Here is a 17661-nt window from a genome sequence, read left to right on the forward strand (position 1 = left end):
GTCGTTATTTATTCAGTTGCTAATAGTCTTGCAATTGTTCGAAAAGACCGCAGTTTGGAGATGGATATGGTTGGCAAAACTTGAAAACGTCTAAAAAAAAAAGTAAACTTAAAAGAAAATTTGTTCATTTTTTGCTTTGCTTTTAAATTGTTTATTTTAACTCCTTACTGAAAAAGTCAAGCATAACATTCAAAGAAGTTTATATTTTTGAAAAAGCTACAAACCCTTTAGCACTTGAGCTGTCGCCGCCTAAATAACACATTTTTTGAACTACCGTAACTCTTACTGTTTACACAATCTACATGAATCAGCTGATTTTGAAGCAGAGAAAACCAGCTTTTCATGTCGCCTTTGCACTGTAATGCAATCTGTTTTAATCTGCGTCAAAATCAGCTAATTAATTAAGTAAATTCCTCACTACTGTAAAGCATTGCATATCTGTACCAGGCTGCTTGTCTGCACATCAGAATCTGCTGGAATTCATTATGAAAACGGTTGAAGAGTTATGGAAGTTCTAAGATGTGGACAGTGGAGCTGCTTCCTCAACATTTTCAAAGGAAATAAGAAAACATTTATGTTGAGAAATCAGACTTCTCTAACATTCTGATCTAAGAATTCAGGTTTCTTTCTTACCAACACATTCTCACTCCCAACTGGTCATATATGGACATTTGGTTCGGCCCCGTCTGTCACTTTTTGACATTTTGGGTTTCTCAAAGTCGTCTTTTTTTGACATACTGGCTGTTCCCACTGAATAAGGGTTCCCAACCGTGGTGGTGCCGGTCAGAGGGCCACTTGGTACCAGGCCACAGACAGGGAAAAAACTGTGTACTCAGACTGAGCTGGTACCCTAACCCTTACCCAGTAGTGGTAAACTAACCTGGTACCGCGTATAAAGGGTTGGGGACGCGACAGCCAGCACTTCAAAAAAACATGACACCCAAAACTTTAATAAATGACGCGGATGGGGTCTAAACTATTCACCCATATTTGACGATTTAGGAGTAAGAATGTGTAGTTCTTAAATTTGCATTATGGTTAATGCTTTTCCCTCATAGCAAGAAGGCCCTGATTTGACCCCCGGCTGGGTTCCTGTGTGGAGTTTGCATGTTCTCCTTGTGCATGTGTTGGTTTTCTCTGGGAAGTCTGGCTTCCTCCTACTGTCCAAAAACACCCTTATGGTTAATTGGTGTTTCTAAATTATCCTGAAGTGTCAATGTATGATTGTGTGCCCCTGCAGCCCCCTAAGGGGCTATTCCGCCCTCGCCAGACAATAACTGGGATAGGCTCCAGCAACCCCACGACCCCAAAAGGGATTCAGAAGATGAATAGATGGCTTTAGAGAAGTTACTAAACTTTAACCACAACAGCGATTTCTATATTTAGAAATTCCTTTGAAATATGGATATTGATGCTTTATCTACTTTATAAGATAAACACACCTGAGCTCTGTTTGCTATTCATCAGGACATTGCAACATGACCTCACCTGCTCATAGAACTTGTTGTGGGCGACGTAGTACTGAGCGTCGAAGGACTCCTCCGTCACCAGCACACGCTGCCTCTCTCCGACCTGCACACCGCAACAAACAACAAATATCATCAGCAGAAACATCCACTAATGTCTGGGGTTTTGGATGTGAACGTACATGATCAGAAGTTCCTTTCTATTTTTGAAGTTTTCACTGTAATATATAAAATCTGGCTCTTGTGTTTTCGTGAAAGGGGTGAGCACGAGAGCCGCGTTGTTTGGCTTTATTGGGCAGAAGCGACCGTCTTCAGCCGCGCTTTTATTCATCAAAAACGCACTTTAATTACAATCTCAAGGTTTACAAACCACTTCAATGTCAGCGCTCTGCTGAGAGGATGATAAGCACTATTCAGCTAAATTCAGCGCTTAGACAAAAAGAGCTCAAGTTAAAATGTCAACACAAAACAACGTATTCAACAAAAAAAATAAAATAAATAAAATCAAGGCCTCCTAATTTGGAAGTTTGGAGGACGAAACAGCATTCTCCCTGCAAGAATGTAAATTAAAGATGGACAAAGAAATAAAACGTGCACACAGAATCCATCCACACTGACAAAGACTCCCATTTCTTCATGACTGCATCCACACTTCTGATACTTTGTGATAGTGAGGAGCTCATGCCATAGTCTGCTAAGTTAAGATTGATGCACAAACCAACTTCAAACTGTCTACATCTCATGTTCTGGTGCACTTTGTTTCCTGCTGAAAACAGGATTCCTGGCATGTGAAGTCATGCCGCACTTTTTGTCGTGTTAGGGAACGGCTGCAGAGGGATGGAAACCAGCAATTTCACAGACATCCCTGCACAGTAAAGTGGGAGTTTGAGACATTGGCAGCACATATTTGAAAATGATGGGAACAGGATGTCCTGTTGGCTCAGCAGGCAGACTCTGCATTTTAAGTCTGTCAGTGATGAGCTCGGTTTTAAAACTGTGCTGACTGATCATTTCCTTGGTAATATGTCAGAGCCGTGACTTCTAAGGCTCTGACATATTGCCTTGGGTCTTTCCATTTTTGCCAACACCCATAATCCTCCTTCTTTTCTTCCCTCTGCTTTTATCCTCCACTAATATCTCTGGGCATTCCCTTTGTTGGTCCCACAACTTTCTGTTATTTTTTTGTCTTATTCATTACCGTTTTAGCCCACCTGGTTCCAGTGTCAATATGAGAAAGCATGTCAGGGTGTAACGATCCGTTTGAACAACTTTTGATTCATATCATTTGTGATACAATTCGTAGTAGATATTGGTGGATTTAAAAAGATCTGATTCACTGATCTAAAATCGATTTTTAGCCAAAAATTCAATCAGTGACTCAGATATAAATACCTGGTACTGAACAGTGTAGGTGAAGTCTTCCAGATTTCTTGTATTTCTTGATTAAATTCACATATAAGTTTCATAAAGTTCAGCCCACTGTTGTTTTTCCACATCAAAAGGAAACATTAGAACATTCTACCACACCGTAAGGTCATGTGTGTTCTCCGCTGTGATGGTTGTAAAATAAACTAATCCAAATGGTATTTTCCAATATAGATCAAATCAATTGTTTTCGTTTTGATAATGTTTAGGTCAGCAGTCTGCAACCTTTAACGCTAAAAGAGCCATTTGGGTCAGTTTCTTAGAAAGCTAAAACCAATGAGAGCCACCAAGTCCCACTTTACTGTTTAGAAAAATACACTTTGTTTATAATTTTGAGATTATTAAACATTTTATTTACAACTTTAAATATTAATAATACATGGTAACAGTGTCGTATTTTTCTATATTTCACTTTTTAATTTCTTTTGTTTTAATTTTGAAAGCATCATATATACAAGTTCCTTTCAAAATAAAATATACTCAGCGTAAAAAAGAATCCTTCTGTTGGAGCAGATTTACTCAGGAAAATCTGGCCACAGAGAGAAAATATACCACCCCAAAATGAATACAAAAAACCTTATTTACATCCAAAATCATTGCCAGGAAGTCCTCGTTTTAAGTTTTCGGACTTTTTTGCTGTTTCTTTTCTTTTTTTAGACCCTTTTTGCAGTTTTTTGCCCTGAGACGCTCTCTGTCACAGAGTAAAAAACTGCATTTCGTCAGCTCTGATCAGCTGATTTAAAGGGGAAAAAACATATTTCGCTGGCTTTTTCTCTGGAGTTAAACGGGTGAATTTATACAAATTTGAATACTTATTAATATTGACTTGACAGAAATAAAAAGCTGAACGTTCTCTTTCCTATTTCAGGCTCATCTTGCACACTAAACTGTTAGACAGTTACAGTTTATTCACATTTAAAAAATTAAAAGCTAATAGTTCTGAAACATTTTTTAAAGTTTTTTTTATTAAAATCTTTAACTTTTTCTTCAAGACCAATCCTTCAAAACCATGTGGCTCCGGAGCCTCAAGTGGCAGATCCATCCATCCATCCATATTCTTGACCACTTCATCCCGTTCGGGGTCGCGGGGGTGCCGGAGCCTATCCCGGCCACTGATGGGCGAAGGCGGGGTACACCCTGGACAGGTCACCAGTCCGTCGCAGGGCCTCAATCACACATTCAGTCACTCTCACATTCACACCTAGGGGCAATTTAGAGTCACCAATTAACCTATGAAGCATGTTTTTGGACGGTGGGAGGAAGCCGGAGTCCCCGGTGAAAACCCACGCATGCACGGGGAGAACATGCAAACTCCACACAGAAAGGTCCCAGCTGGGAGTTGAACCGGGGCCTTCTCGCTGTGAGGCGAGAGCGCTAACCACTGCACCACCATGCAGGCCAGTGGCAGATCCCTGTAAGGTTTAGGTCAATTCCAATAACAACTTGCCTCAGACAGATTAATCTGGTCAGATTGTAGGAATACAAATGAATAAATCGAATAAGTTGATTAAATTATTGACTGAGAATATGAAAACCTTTGGTCAAGAATGACTCTAATATGGCAAAAAGAATAAAAAAGAATGAAAGCTACACTTTTCAGAGAAGAGCTCTGCTCTTGTAAGGAAGTAACAACACATTCTGAGTTGTTAAATTCTCAGTTATCTAGACGAGGTCACTGAAATTACGCAACACTGTCTCCTGCTAAATTCTAAGAACAAAGATAGAATAAGAACTGGTGCATTTCTTCCAGGGTTTAGCATGTTTTCTTTTATCCTCCAGCTGTAATTGTACCCAGTGTTTTAATGCAGGTGGTGTGATCTTGAGACTTTACAATCAAATAATAAAAAGTAGACTTCTTCCAATGCAAATACTTATGACCTCACTTGAACTGAAGTCTTTTGACTTACGGAGACTTGAGTCTCTCAAACAATACATGCTAGAAAAAGGACAGAGTCAGAGCTGCACAACAGAGTTCTTCCTCTTCACTCTCACTGTTGTGACAACCTCTGATGTTCCAGACATGACCTTGTTTCAAGCATTTACAGTTAGCAAGTAAAAGCAAAGCAGAAGGGACTCTGTGTTGTTTCCAGAACTTCATGTCAGAGGTTTAACCCACCTGAATTCACAGAAAAAAAAGAGGCTGTAAACAGTTCAACACACACAGCGAGCTTTTCCTTTACCTTCCTGTCTGTCTGTCAGTCAATACCTTCAGTGTCTATGTGACAAACAGCATGTGTTTGGGAACATTGTGCTCAGTGAGGGGTAGGCTGTCTCAGACTGTCTTGTGTCATTTTCACAAATGTTTGTAGAGCAGTCTTTGTGCATCGGTGTGCCGTTTAATACACCTGCAGTCCAGGAGGTAATTGGAACAGCAGAATCATTAAAAAAAAAACTCACTCCGATCATATTTTAATCTGTTTTAAAAGCGTTCCCAGTCGTCTTTTAATTATGGCTGTCGTTTTGGCCAAGATAAAAAAAAAAATAATGTTTTAGGACATAGTTTCTGGAGAATGTCAGTAGTTCATTAAAAATTGACTTTTGAGTTGTAGGCGGTACAATGGACCCGCCCCCTTTTCCCATCATCCATTTGTCAACACGCTCTCCTGCTAGCTTATTGCTCCTCACAACCCCAAAACTAACATTAGCAGAGAAACAAATAAGGGAACCAATTTTGAAGCTACCTACCTAGCTGTAGAGTTTAGAGCCAGATGGTAGCTCAGAGGAGGAAAACAAAACTATTTGTCTACAAATTGATGAATCGTAATGGAGACTGGGGCTTGTGGCTCACAGATTGTAGCAATTTGAACAAAGAAATACTCAGAAATGCAATTTTAAGTGGAATTTTCTTTATATTTGTCCTCCATCAAACTAAAAAATCCACAAGAAGATGTTAAAAACACCAAAACACAGTTTTTTTAGTGAATATTTTTGAGTGGCATCCTTCTAAACTAAGCTACAACCCAGTAACTGTTGTTGTTCAAAAAAAGTGGTAGCAGAGTAACTCTGCTGTCATTTACAACACTTCTTAAATATAACACACCTGTTTTGTTGCTTGGTTTAAGTACATTATAACATGATGGTAGCTAAACAACATGTTGCCTTTTACATGGAAGGCAATGAGAAATAGAAGAGCTGATAACCAGAGCTGCAACAATGAATCAATTAAAATGGTCGTTAATGATAATCTGGAGTGAGTTTCTTCATTGATTGATTTGATTCGAATTATGGGATGGTTGTCACAAGCTCTAGCTACATCTCAATCAGAGGGAAAAGCAAGTCAGACAAAATGTTCAAGTTAAGCTAACGGCCAATTCCAATACATGTCAGAGTTCTGGGTTCAAAACTCTTGGAGTCACACATTTCTATGCAAGTTTCTACCACAGTTTTCAGGCTTTACGTACAAAATCTAGAGTCTAGGTTGAACTTTGGCTAATTGAGTATGTGTGGATGGCGTCCCTTTAATCCACAGAACTGCAACCATTTGAAAAGTGATCATGAACGAGAAATTAATTTTAGTGGTTGGAGTTCTGTGACACCAAGTGTTTCATATATCAGAATAGAGCTGTAAAAGAAAAAGCCTGGAGTCAGATTTGTGAGATTTGCACCGTTTCAACATTTCCCACAAATCCTCTTCCAACTACGAGTACATTTGCTAGTATCGGGTAGCTATAGGCTAAATGCTCATTCAAACATGCATGACGCATGTTCTTGACCATGCGTCACATGGCTGGTGTGTAGATAGCATTAGGCTTTTTTTTAGATGAGCAACAGGCCTTCAGTCAGGATTTAAAATTGTTTTTTCCCTTTTCCTCACCAGTAATTGAGCAATAATCAGTTTTAATCACAGGCTAATTAATAAAAGAGTCATTAGCTGCAGTTCGTCTACACACAGCTCCGTCTTGCTGATCTGTGTGTGTGAGAGAATCTGCGTTATTTTTATTCTCCATCTGATCAAACATGACACAGCATCCCAAATACAGCATGCACGTCTTTACACAGTAAGGCCTTTATTTACTTCCCGTACCCAGAGCACACCCTCCCCCATGATAAACTGCAGATCCAACACAGATTTGTGGAATCATCCATTTAATTGACAATTAATCCTCGTCGCAACAGGAAGAATGAGGAAACTGTGGTTTTGAATTATAATCAACATTTTCATAAAAGGAATTTGTGAGCATCTGTGGCCTTTGAAAAAAATGAATAAATAAAAAAACAGCAGCAGCAGGAACCAACCAAAAAAAAGGAGCTATAAGTGCTAATGTGAAAACGAAAAAGCAACGCTTACAAACCTTGAACCCAAATATGCTCTCATCACAGGTATATTTAAATCTGTTTTGTGTTAAAATCAAGATATGAGTGAAGTGGAGCTTTAAATGAACACATCTGTCCTTATACTTCTTTATAAATGAATTTAAATGGTTCATGTTTGTTTCTTTAAGCATAATGCTTTAAACAAAAATAGCTTTAATTATAAGTCTTGTTAAGTAATTAAGAAATAATAATAAATTAAAGGTGAGTTTGAAGGAAAACTGAGTCATGCAGTTAATAAATTCACTTTCCTTCTTCTAGTTCCACTCCTCCATCCAACATGAGGCGTAATATCTGCCCTACAGCTTCAACAGGAAATACTATTGTAGCAAACTGAGAAACAAAGAGCATTTGTAAAAACAGATTAAAAAAACAAAAAACAAAAGTCACGGTGGGTAATGATTTAACAGGGCTAAAGAAGAAGGTTCTGATCTTCTGCGGGGTCTCTTTGAATTGTTGAAAGGTGAAAACGGCCCTCCCCTGTGGGGCTGGGTACTTTGCTTTACCCTCAAAGTCAAATTCAAAGAGCCTGAAAACTTTTCATGGCCGGCCTGAAAACAGAGAGGATTATGCACGGCTTTGGTTCAGTGTTTGCAGGAACAAATGCTAAATCAACACGGATCAAAGGGAAAGAAATGAATAAGGACTCACCACAAATACTTTCTACGAGGTGATTCACTGACTGTGAACGAGATCGAGGGTGTTGAGAAGTCAAAAACCTCTACAACTTTTTCTTATAAGTAAATGTGTAAAAAAGTAATAAAATTTTGAAGTTGTTCAAAAGAACTGCAATCAAGTTCAATCCTTCCATCCCTTATGTCTTCTTTTGAGATAAGAAAAGTAGGAAGGAAACCCAAAGAGGACATTTGTGTTTTTGAATGTTTGATAGCTGGTTCTAACACAAAGTATGTAAACCCTTTGGGTTTACTTGAATTTCTGCATGTAATGAACACACGATGTGCTTTTGATCTCACTCTAATCAATGATGGAGAAAAACATTGCCAGCTTAAATAACAAGTTTCTATTGAACACAATTGTGTCCAGTTTATGCATAAAACCAAGTTATTCCATGTATATATAGCAAACATAAACAAAAGCTAAAATGTTGTATATTTGCTCACAAATGAAAAGACTAAATCAGGGATGTCCAAAGGTTTTGCAACCAAAGTGAAGTGAAAATGTGTGAGGACAAACTATTCTATGAACCCATATAATATTATATGTTAATTCACTTACCAACATTACTGTACATTTCTAATAGAAACCAGGATTGAAATGATAAAATGTCTGTCTGGACAAAAATAAAGTTTATCAACATTAAACCTGGGTTCACATGATATAATGCATATTATTTATTATTAAATGCTCACTGTAAACTTCTAAATGTAAATAAATAACACAATTAGTTATCTTATTTGATCAGAGAAACAAATCTGTTCATGTCGTTTACAGTCGTCATTTTAGAAATGAGTTAGAAAGTGCTACAGAAGGGTCCCGGGACAGGTTTGCCTGAGTGCTGGGGGCCCATAACACTGATTTAAACCTTCAGGCCAACAGACATTTGAATGTGGGCTGCTTTTAGCCTATGGGCCAGACATTTCTGCTCTAAAAAAAAGTGAATAATTGAAATGTTTGACTTTTATCAAGAGTAACTTCTTTTACAAGTTAGAATATTACTGGTCCCAAGTCTTTTTAGGAACAATGCTGCATCTGAACCCACAGAAGCACCAAAGTAATAAACTGCAACCCAAACACAAGTCTGTATCTTCCATCAGCTCAATGTTGTTCAAACAGTGGAATTATTATCTGTCTATCAGTATGAAGAGTAAAGTCTGGAAACTGCAGACTAAAGGAAAAGTGTAACTTTTTCTGTTCTCTGACTGAACATGATTGGATGTTAATGTAACAGAAGCCATCATGAAACCATTTAAAACTTTAATTTTATCTCGAATAACTGCGGTGCAGAGGAAGAGCGGTCAACCTCTGATCGGAGGATCGCTGGTTTGGTTCCGACATGTGTCCACGTGTCCAGCGGTTGTAGGTTGGCGCCAGAGTTCGGCAGTGGAGCTGCCATCAGTGTGTGACTGCGTGTTCATGTTCATTACTCCATCACTTAATGATCACTTAAGTCACTACAGAGCTGAACTATTCAGTTGTCAAATGCATCAAACCTTAAACCTTTAACCCAGGGGTATTCAAGTCCAGGCCTCGAGGGCCGGTGTCCTACATGTTTTCCAACCAACCTTCCATTGAAGCTCCTTATTGGCTGCTAATTTCCAGGATCAGGTATGTTTATGTTTATGTTATTTATGTTATTGTTCATATTGTGATAAAATGAATGAACAGTATTTTAGCATAAAAAAACATAAATAAAAATGGGCTTTTTTCAAAAATATGAAATAGTTTATAACTTTTGCCAACGGTTTCTATGACGTCTTTTCAAAATAAAAGACTCCCTGTGTCACATAGGATCCTCTCAATGCAGAAAAAAGGATAATGAGTAAAAAAAAACAATTTATTTTGTTTGTGGTGCATCTCTGCCAGAAATGCCTTTATCGAACAAACCAAAATTAAATCTGACCAATTTTTTTTTAATATAAGGGGAACCTAAAATACTTAAATTTGTAAAAATAAAAATGAAAATCTGCCTTATAACCCTTGAATATACATTTTTGTTGCCCTTACTGACCTCACATTGATTTTTGTTTGTGGTACACAGAGATTACAACATTTTCAAAATGTTGTAGCTCAACTTTGTTAAACTAGGAAACTCTCTTTGGATTGTTGGAACATTGCTGAGTGATGTGTGATGCTCTTCAACTGTTTGTGAATGGATAGAATACATTTGGAGTTCACTTTTTCCCTTTGCAACGTATCTTTTACTTTAGTTATTATTTAAATTAAAAACTTTATTTTTTTAGAGAGAGCATCAATGGAGGGGTAAAAGAGCCACACGTGGCTGTGGGGCCACAGGTTGCAGACCCCCGTCTCAGAGACAGATGAACATTGTCACACTTTTCTCTCTTGCTTAAACTCTCAAAGCTAAAACTTTTGCTGAAAAATAAGTTGTCAAACTTTCTATACTGGAGACATGGCAAGGAGGAGATTGATCGTCAATAGTCGACAGCCAATCAGGATGCAGAACACAATCCACTGTATAAAAGAAAACATACAAAAAAAGACGCACAAAAAGATGTGCAAAATATTGGTAAACCACGTTAAAGCATAGACCACTACATTAGTTTTCATATACATCTATTTATATAATCCCACATGCAATTATCAAAGCTGCATGACGGTGGCAGACACTGAAGTCAATGAGTGTATGGAGTTTCTTTGAGGTAGTTTAACACCAATTACCCAACACCTGTTGAAATACAAACTGGCTAAGAGTGTCGGTGTCTGTTTGCCTGCAGGCCGTCGGCCGGGCCTCTGCTGTCTGCCCCGTCCTTCCGTGTGCAGTTTGTAAAGCGTGAAAGGTATTTGCCTGAACAAAGTGATCCACACCTGCATCAAATCCAAACCCCTGCCTTCAGGCCCAATCCAGCCTTCCCTGAACTCATCGACTCGCACTTCTCACTTTCTTCTACACGCAGGCTCATACACAAGAGTAACAATATGTTTCACTTTAATATAGTTGAGCTGTTTAGTTCAAGGAATAAGATTTTCAGCAAAATAAGTGAATGAAAGGAAGTGTGGAGAAAATTAAGCACAGGTATTTCTTTTTTTGCTTCAGAACTGGTAAAAATAAGACTTCAGAGGTTTTCCTTACAAGACGATTTTCTTCAAATTTTCTCTGCAAGTTTTTTGTGGATACCAGGGTCATGAAACTTAAAGAATATCTAGAAAAGGAAAACAGAGATAACAACAGGAGACAAAGATCATCCAAATATATTGTTTTGGTTGGTCCCAAAAGCCTAAAACACAACTCAAGCCCACCATGGTCTCATAGCCGCTGTTATTAAAGCAGTCTCTCCTCACACATGCTGCAAACACACAACAGGCTAAATCACACAGATCCACAAACCCGCGCATGATTACCCTCATCAGTTTTTGTGCCGTCTTCCCAGAGATGCATGGGAGTCTGCCACCAGCGTGACGGATTCAGTTTGTCAGACAGGGGACAGATAGATGTCTGTCTCTCACACAAACACACGCAGAGGCCTGTGGCCTGTAGGCTGTTTAGTGTCTGAGATGCTGGAGTAAATCACATCACAACAAAGACATGGCAGAAAACACAGAGCGAAAGCCTCGGAAACATCGCTCACACACAGACGAGGCCCGCAACAAACACAAACACCGATCAGTCTGAGGAGCAAAGAGAGCATGAAGGGTTGGCAGCAAATGTAACAATGAAGTTCTATGTAACTGGATCTGTTATATCAGATGCCTAAATGAACAGAAATAATGAAGTAGACAAAACCACTGACTCATAACTACCGTTTTTATATTTACAAACAGAAACAAAGGCAAATAAATGAATGTGTCAGTATTTGCTGTATAAGAGCAGCACATCTCATGAAAGAAACATTGAAATAAACAAATAAAGAAGAAAAAACAGTGTAAATATTTCCAAATACACTGACAAGAGATTCACATAATTACAGAGATTGGAAACGTTCAACACTCCTTTAATTATTCATCCTCTTTGGGGCTTCGATCCTGAGCAGAGCTGCTGTATTTGGTGTAGGCGTCTGTGTCTGAGCCGGGTGTGAGGAGGAGGAAGCCCCCAGCAATGCAGCGTCTAAGTTTGAAAGTGTGTGTGTTTCCAATTGCAGCATGAATCAGAGCTCAGTGGAGATTGCTGAGCTGATTGGCTGCTTTAGCCCCTCCGGGCCTGAAGGTCTTTTTGTTTGGAATCGGTGTTTGTGTGTGTAGGAATGAGGCACTGATAAAACAAGAGAAACAGTGAACATGGAGGGAATACATCAACTCACGAGCATGAATACGGGATTGCAGTTGATGGCCTTGCCTGAGCAAAAACAGGTAGATAATAATCATTATTATTAACGTAAGGCCCACCTTAAGACACAACAAATTACGACTGCATTGGAAAGTTGTTGGGCGTACGAACCAGACGGGCGTTCAAGGCTTTCCCACGAGCTTCTGCATCAGACTGAGGAAAAGTATGCGCAGACACAGGGGGTCAAACAGAAAGCATGCAGTGCAAGGCCAATGCGATGATGTAAGTTTAGTCCTGAAACTGTGTAAAAAAAGGCTGGATCGCAGTAAAAGTTAGTTGCTTTTTGCTTAGTAAATGAAGAAGTGCAAAGAAAACTTTCAAAAAAATCAGAAGAAATGACTTCTGGTGGAGTGAGAAAACTACAACAGCATTGATACATGATACAAACTCCTCTGATTCATCTAGTTAGTAATAGTTCACATAAACATTTTAAAAAGAAAAGAAAAAAAAAAACAAAGACAATTAGTCATTTATTTGATGCTCAAGTGGGTCTTTAAAATCTTTGAAAATAATAGTAGTCATATTTTAAATTTCCAGGTATTCCTCATAAAATATTGTTAAGTAAGAAAAGATGAGATGATTATGTATGTACATGGACAGTGTAATGATCTCTGGGTTGATCTTTGTCCATCCTCCATAGAAAAAAAGTAACACACAATGGATTTGGATCTTTTTTGATACAAGACTGACTGTTTTGTAATATAACGTAAACACATCCAAACAAAAATACACATCTGGTGTGAACTGGAGGTGAAGTGGATTCCGTGTGCTTCCCGTGTGCGGTGTGAACCCGGAGTGAACAGATCACCGGTCTGTTACACTGTTCAGTGATTTTTACTTAACAAAATATAAAATGTCCAAACAATTGACTGTATATGAGTCCTGGACTGAGAGACCCCTCCCCCATTATGTTCCAAATAGGAAGTTGCTGGCTCCAAGAAGCCAAAATCCCATAGATGTCTATGGAGAAATAAACAGATACTGCTCACTAATCATTCTTACTCTGCTACATTTCCTAACATGCTCGTTCTAATCCTAATTTTTCGTTTTTCATATTTTTTTCTGTAGTGCAAGTTATTCCACTTATAACATGACCAATCAGAGGCCAATAAAAGTATATGGTCTTACTTTGAATGTTTGTTGTTGATTAAAACATTTCTTGTCGATTTCAAATAACAGAGGTGCCAACAAGCTCACTCCTGATTGGCAAGATTGGTTGCCATAGGAATCATGACAGATCAACTCTGACCAATCAGTGCTTATTGATGACCTCTGGTTTCAACACGGCGGTGTCCATATTGCAACATAAATAAATAAAATAAAAATAAAAATGGCGACTAAATTGACCTCATTTGGTTGGAGCCAGAAGCAAGTCATATGCAATGGGGGACGTCACATTTCCTCAGTCCAGTTCTCATATACAGCCAATGGTCCAACAGCAGACCCTCACCTAAAACCTTGGCCATCTTAAGTCAACTTATTATTCTAAACGTAAACTATTTCACTGTGTTTAAAACAAATCTATTTAATTGTTTTCAATTTAATTTTTTTTATAAGGGAAATTAAAATTAAATTAGATTTTCATAAAAATGGTACATTAGCTAATATTTTCCCTCTTAAAGCTGCCTTCATTGGCTCTTTTTCACTTAAACTAGATGTTGAGCAAGCCTGCATTTCCTTCGGAACACAACGTCGATTTTTTTGAATTTATAGTCTGTTATTGATCATAAAACGGAGAAGTACCACATAAAAAAAACATAACCGGCAGAGAATCGCTTTCATCATCTCCCTGACTTTTCTTTACGCTTTCATCATGAGAGAGACTGCACTGCAACCACAAATTATTCTCATGGTCTTGATTGATTCAAACATTTGGAGATAAAAATGTTTAAAACATTCCAAATTAAAGGGTGACATCTGCAACACTTGCTTTACACTAAGATATTCACTTTACTACTAAAAAAAAACCAAAGATGTTACCAAAGATTGACATCAAAGTTACATTTCTGTTGATCAATTAATCAACTAATCATACATAATCAAAACAGGCGAGTCTAACTCCTCATTAGTGAAAGTCAGAATGGCTTCAACATGATGGGATTTGAAAAAAAGAAAATTGGATCCAAAATATTAGCACTTCAATGGTGTTGAATGATACATGGCAAGGCGGGGGGTCAGACTGATCCGACTCACACACACACATGCGCTTACTCGTATATACAAACCAACATAATGAGCATTAGTCAAAGGCAGCGAGCTGCAATCAGAAAGAGCCTGAAGAGTCTAGTGTACTCACACACAGCTGCGTCTTTCAAACCAACAACCATCAAAAGCAGACAAGCAAGACAAAAAGCCCAAATCTCAGCATTCAAGCGTCACCTTAAGAGAAGCCTGAGCTACCATGGACACGCTCGCTGGAGTTTTCCTGTTTACTGCTCCTGCAAAACCACTTGAAGGAAGCGCGTTAAGCATGTTTCAATGTCTCTGTGATTATTGTTACCAAAGGTTTTTAATGTTCACTGATGCCTTTGGGTCTACTGCTTATAAATGAGAATTATTATGCACAACAGAAAAAAGGACCTTTTATGTTAAAGATAAAGACTTTGAATGTGAAGGGGAGCATAGAAATGTCTCAATCTTTAGGATTTGCTGGCAGTGCAAAGAGTCTGTAAATGCCTGGAGAATCTAAACTCCCTGGATTAAAATTACGATCCGAATCCTCTATAATCTAAATTATTTATGCTTGTGAATTTCCATCTTTATGGGCTTTCTCTAAGATCTGGTTTCAAACAGTTTGAGCGCAGACCAACTGTCCAAACAGTCAGGTCTAAACATGTGTTGCTCTCAATCTGCTGTGTAAACACAATAAGTTCCTCTAATGGGAGCTAAAAAAAAAAAAACTGCTTCAAAGAATCTGTTTTCCTGATTAGGTTTGAAAGCCACATGCACATATATTTGTGTAAAAGATTCATATTGTGGGCTTGTTTTCAACCAGGACTACAAAAGATAAAAGAAAATGCAACATAAAAATTAAATGAAGGGACTCTGTAAGATGCATGTCTGTGTGTATGAAGACTAAATACAAAAAGAGATAATCAGGTTACAAAAATAAAACATTTATTTTGGAACCAGACTATCACTAAATCAATAGGAGTATCTTTTTTCTGCAGTAAAGTTGGCTTACTGTGAATTATCTGGCTTTCACACTGGGATAGTACAGAAGACTTGGTTTGAATAATAAGGGAAAGCTAATAAAATTAGCAATAAATGCGTTTTTGTGTCTATCGATACATGTCATGTTTAGTCAATTGACATTTTTTGGTGTTTTAGTTCAAATTTGTCCCCAAATTTGATGTGAAAAGATCTTAAAGTGTATCTGTCAGTCCTGTTCTTTTCCTTTTGTTCTGCTTTTAAAGCGTTTCCAGTGGTCTTTTAATTATGTTTATGCAGTTTTTAGCCTTTTTGTTTTCTAGGACGTATTTTCAGCAGCAGCAGTTCATTTGTCTTTGGGTGTGAGAACAAAGCAAGCCCACCCCCACATCCCATCGCTCCTCTGTTTACACACTCCCACTAGCTTACAGCCCCTCACAGTCTAAACGTAACATCTGCAGTGCAACTATAATGGTGAGCAAAATTGGAGCTTTCCAGCTGTACAATTTTGAAGCAAGATGCCATCTCAGACGATGAAAACAAAAACGTTTATGGAGCTTGTGGCCCCCCCGCTGTGTTTTCTACATCATAAATACAATATTTTTAAAATAGTTTTCGTCTGCCCCTAATTAAAAATGATGTGAATAGAAAGGTTCTCAGAAATTAAGTTTTAAGCTTAATTTTATTTTTACATATACTTCCTAAGAAAATGCCACAAGAACACCAAAAACACAGGAGGACCTCACATTGCCTTCTCACGGAAGAGTCCTGTGTCGAAGGGGCTGCAGAGCAAGTGCAGCCCCGAGGGAGCGATGTGAATAGAGAAACTTCATTGTTGAGTGGTCTAAAAATGCATATTTAGATATTTTATCCTAATTATCCGGCATATCTGTTTAAGATAGTGGGAAAATTTCAAGTTTTTACCAGGTACTACTCACAATTCAAGTTAAAAGTTGCTAATAAGAAAACTCATGATGACCCAGCATTCTAGCTGCTTTTAAATGAATCATTCACACATTAATCTTACCGGCATGAAAAGAGTTTCACATCAGATTTGTGCGTAAATGTGGTTCTGTGTGTGCATTACAAGAGATGTATGCGTAATTTTTAAAGATTTGTGTGTGTGGTTTGTTTCAAGCTGTTGTAATTTTGAGTTGTGCATGTGTAGATTGTATTTTTTTTTTAATTTTGTTATCTTTGTAGATGTGAAAACACAGTTGCAAGTACATAAAGTTATGCACAAATCAAGAATTACGCATATAAATCTAAGTGAGTCTATTTTCTCTCAATAGTTTTCTTCCTTAATTGATGTTTGCATTAACTTTTAGATTTCTACCTTCTTCATACATTCAACCACTGGAAGCCAACAAGCCCAACTAGTCCTTAAATTTTAAATCTGTTTTTGTGTTTTTTTCATTTTGATATTTTTTCCTATATTTGTGCCCAGATAATTCTGGTTAGATTTTGAACTTTCTTTATCTTCACCCCACCCTATGTAACCCGGACCAGGCCAATAAATCGGTCAAACGATTTTCACCTGGTGCTATTATTGTGGCGGGGCCGACTTCCTTTATCAAGCTTATCAGCTCTCTTGTAACTCCCTTACTATTTATGATTTTTACACACTATAGAAATATTTACCAATAGTTTGCACTTTCCTAGTAATTTATAGAAGTGCTACAATATTTGAGGCATTTCTTTAGTGTTTTATGACACATCAACAGGTACGAGAAGATTGTGCAGCTCCCAAAGCTTTTAACAAGCGTTCTGTTTGATTTATCACGTTTTAACAGCAGATGCCTCTTTTCTCGCTGGCATTTTCACAGCACTGCTTAATACAACTAATGTTTACGTTTAATGCAGTCAATTTCAGCGCGTGAAATATCATAAACACAAACGTTTCCCATTAGGTAGGATCTGCTTGAACGGAGCAAACAGAAATTCAGTGAAAAGATAGAAATGCACCACATCTCTAGGGAGTCTCCACAAATTCAAAGCTGTTCTATTATCTGAACAAATGCTGAAAGTAGACAGCAACAGCAGTAGGGTAAGTACAGGCCATTATTCAACATGAAGATAAAATATGGACTGGGTCAAACCAGCACACCGGGTCATGAGATATGTGGAATATCCCTGCTGGGCGAGGACTTGCACATATAAATTCACCATGTTTTCCCATTATACACATGGAAATCTCTGTGCATGAATGCTTTTTACTGCATGGTGTCTTTAAAAATATATAAGCTCTGTGTGCTTTGAGAGGTCTTTGTGACCTCAACAAAAAAGGAGAAAACAAATCCTTTAGACTCCCTAAAACCGTTTTTTTTTTTTTTTTTTTTTTTTTTT

At 37.9% G+C, this 17661-nt stretch overlaps 1 protein-coding gene across 2 annotated transcripts in view; it reads right to left on the bottom strand.

Moving 5' to 3' along the window:
• Positions 1 to 17661, bottom strand: part of cdkal1 (CDK5 regulatory subunit associated protein 1-like 1) — a 251564-nt gene that overhangs the window by 32279 nt on the left and 201624 nt on the right. For both annotated transcript variants that reach the window (XM_024268289.2, XM_036215988.1), the window contains exon 13: positions 1489 to 1572. In XM_024268289.2, coding sequence (XP_024124057.1) covers positions 1489 to 1572 — 84 coding nt within the window. The remainder of the gene's footprint in view (positions 1 to 1488; positions 1573 to 17661) is intronic.

Source organism: Oryzias melastigma, linkage group LG16 (genome assembly GCF_002922805.2).
Source record: "Oryzias melastigma strain HK-1 linkage group LG16, ASM292280v2, whole genome shotgun sequence".
Classification (NCBI taxonomy): Eukaryota; Metazoa; Chordata; class Actinopteri; order Beloniformes; family Adrianichthyidae; genus Oryzias; species Oryzias melastigma.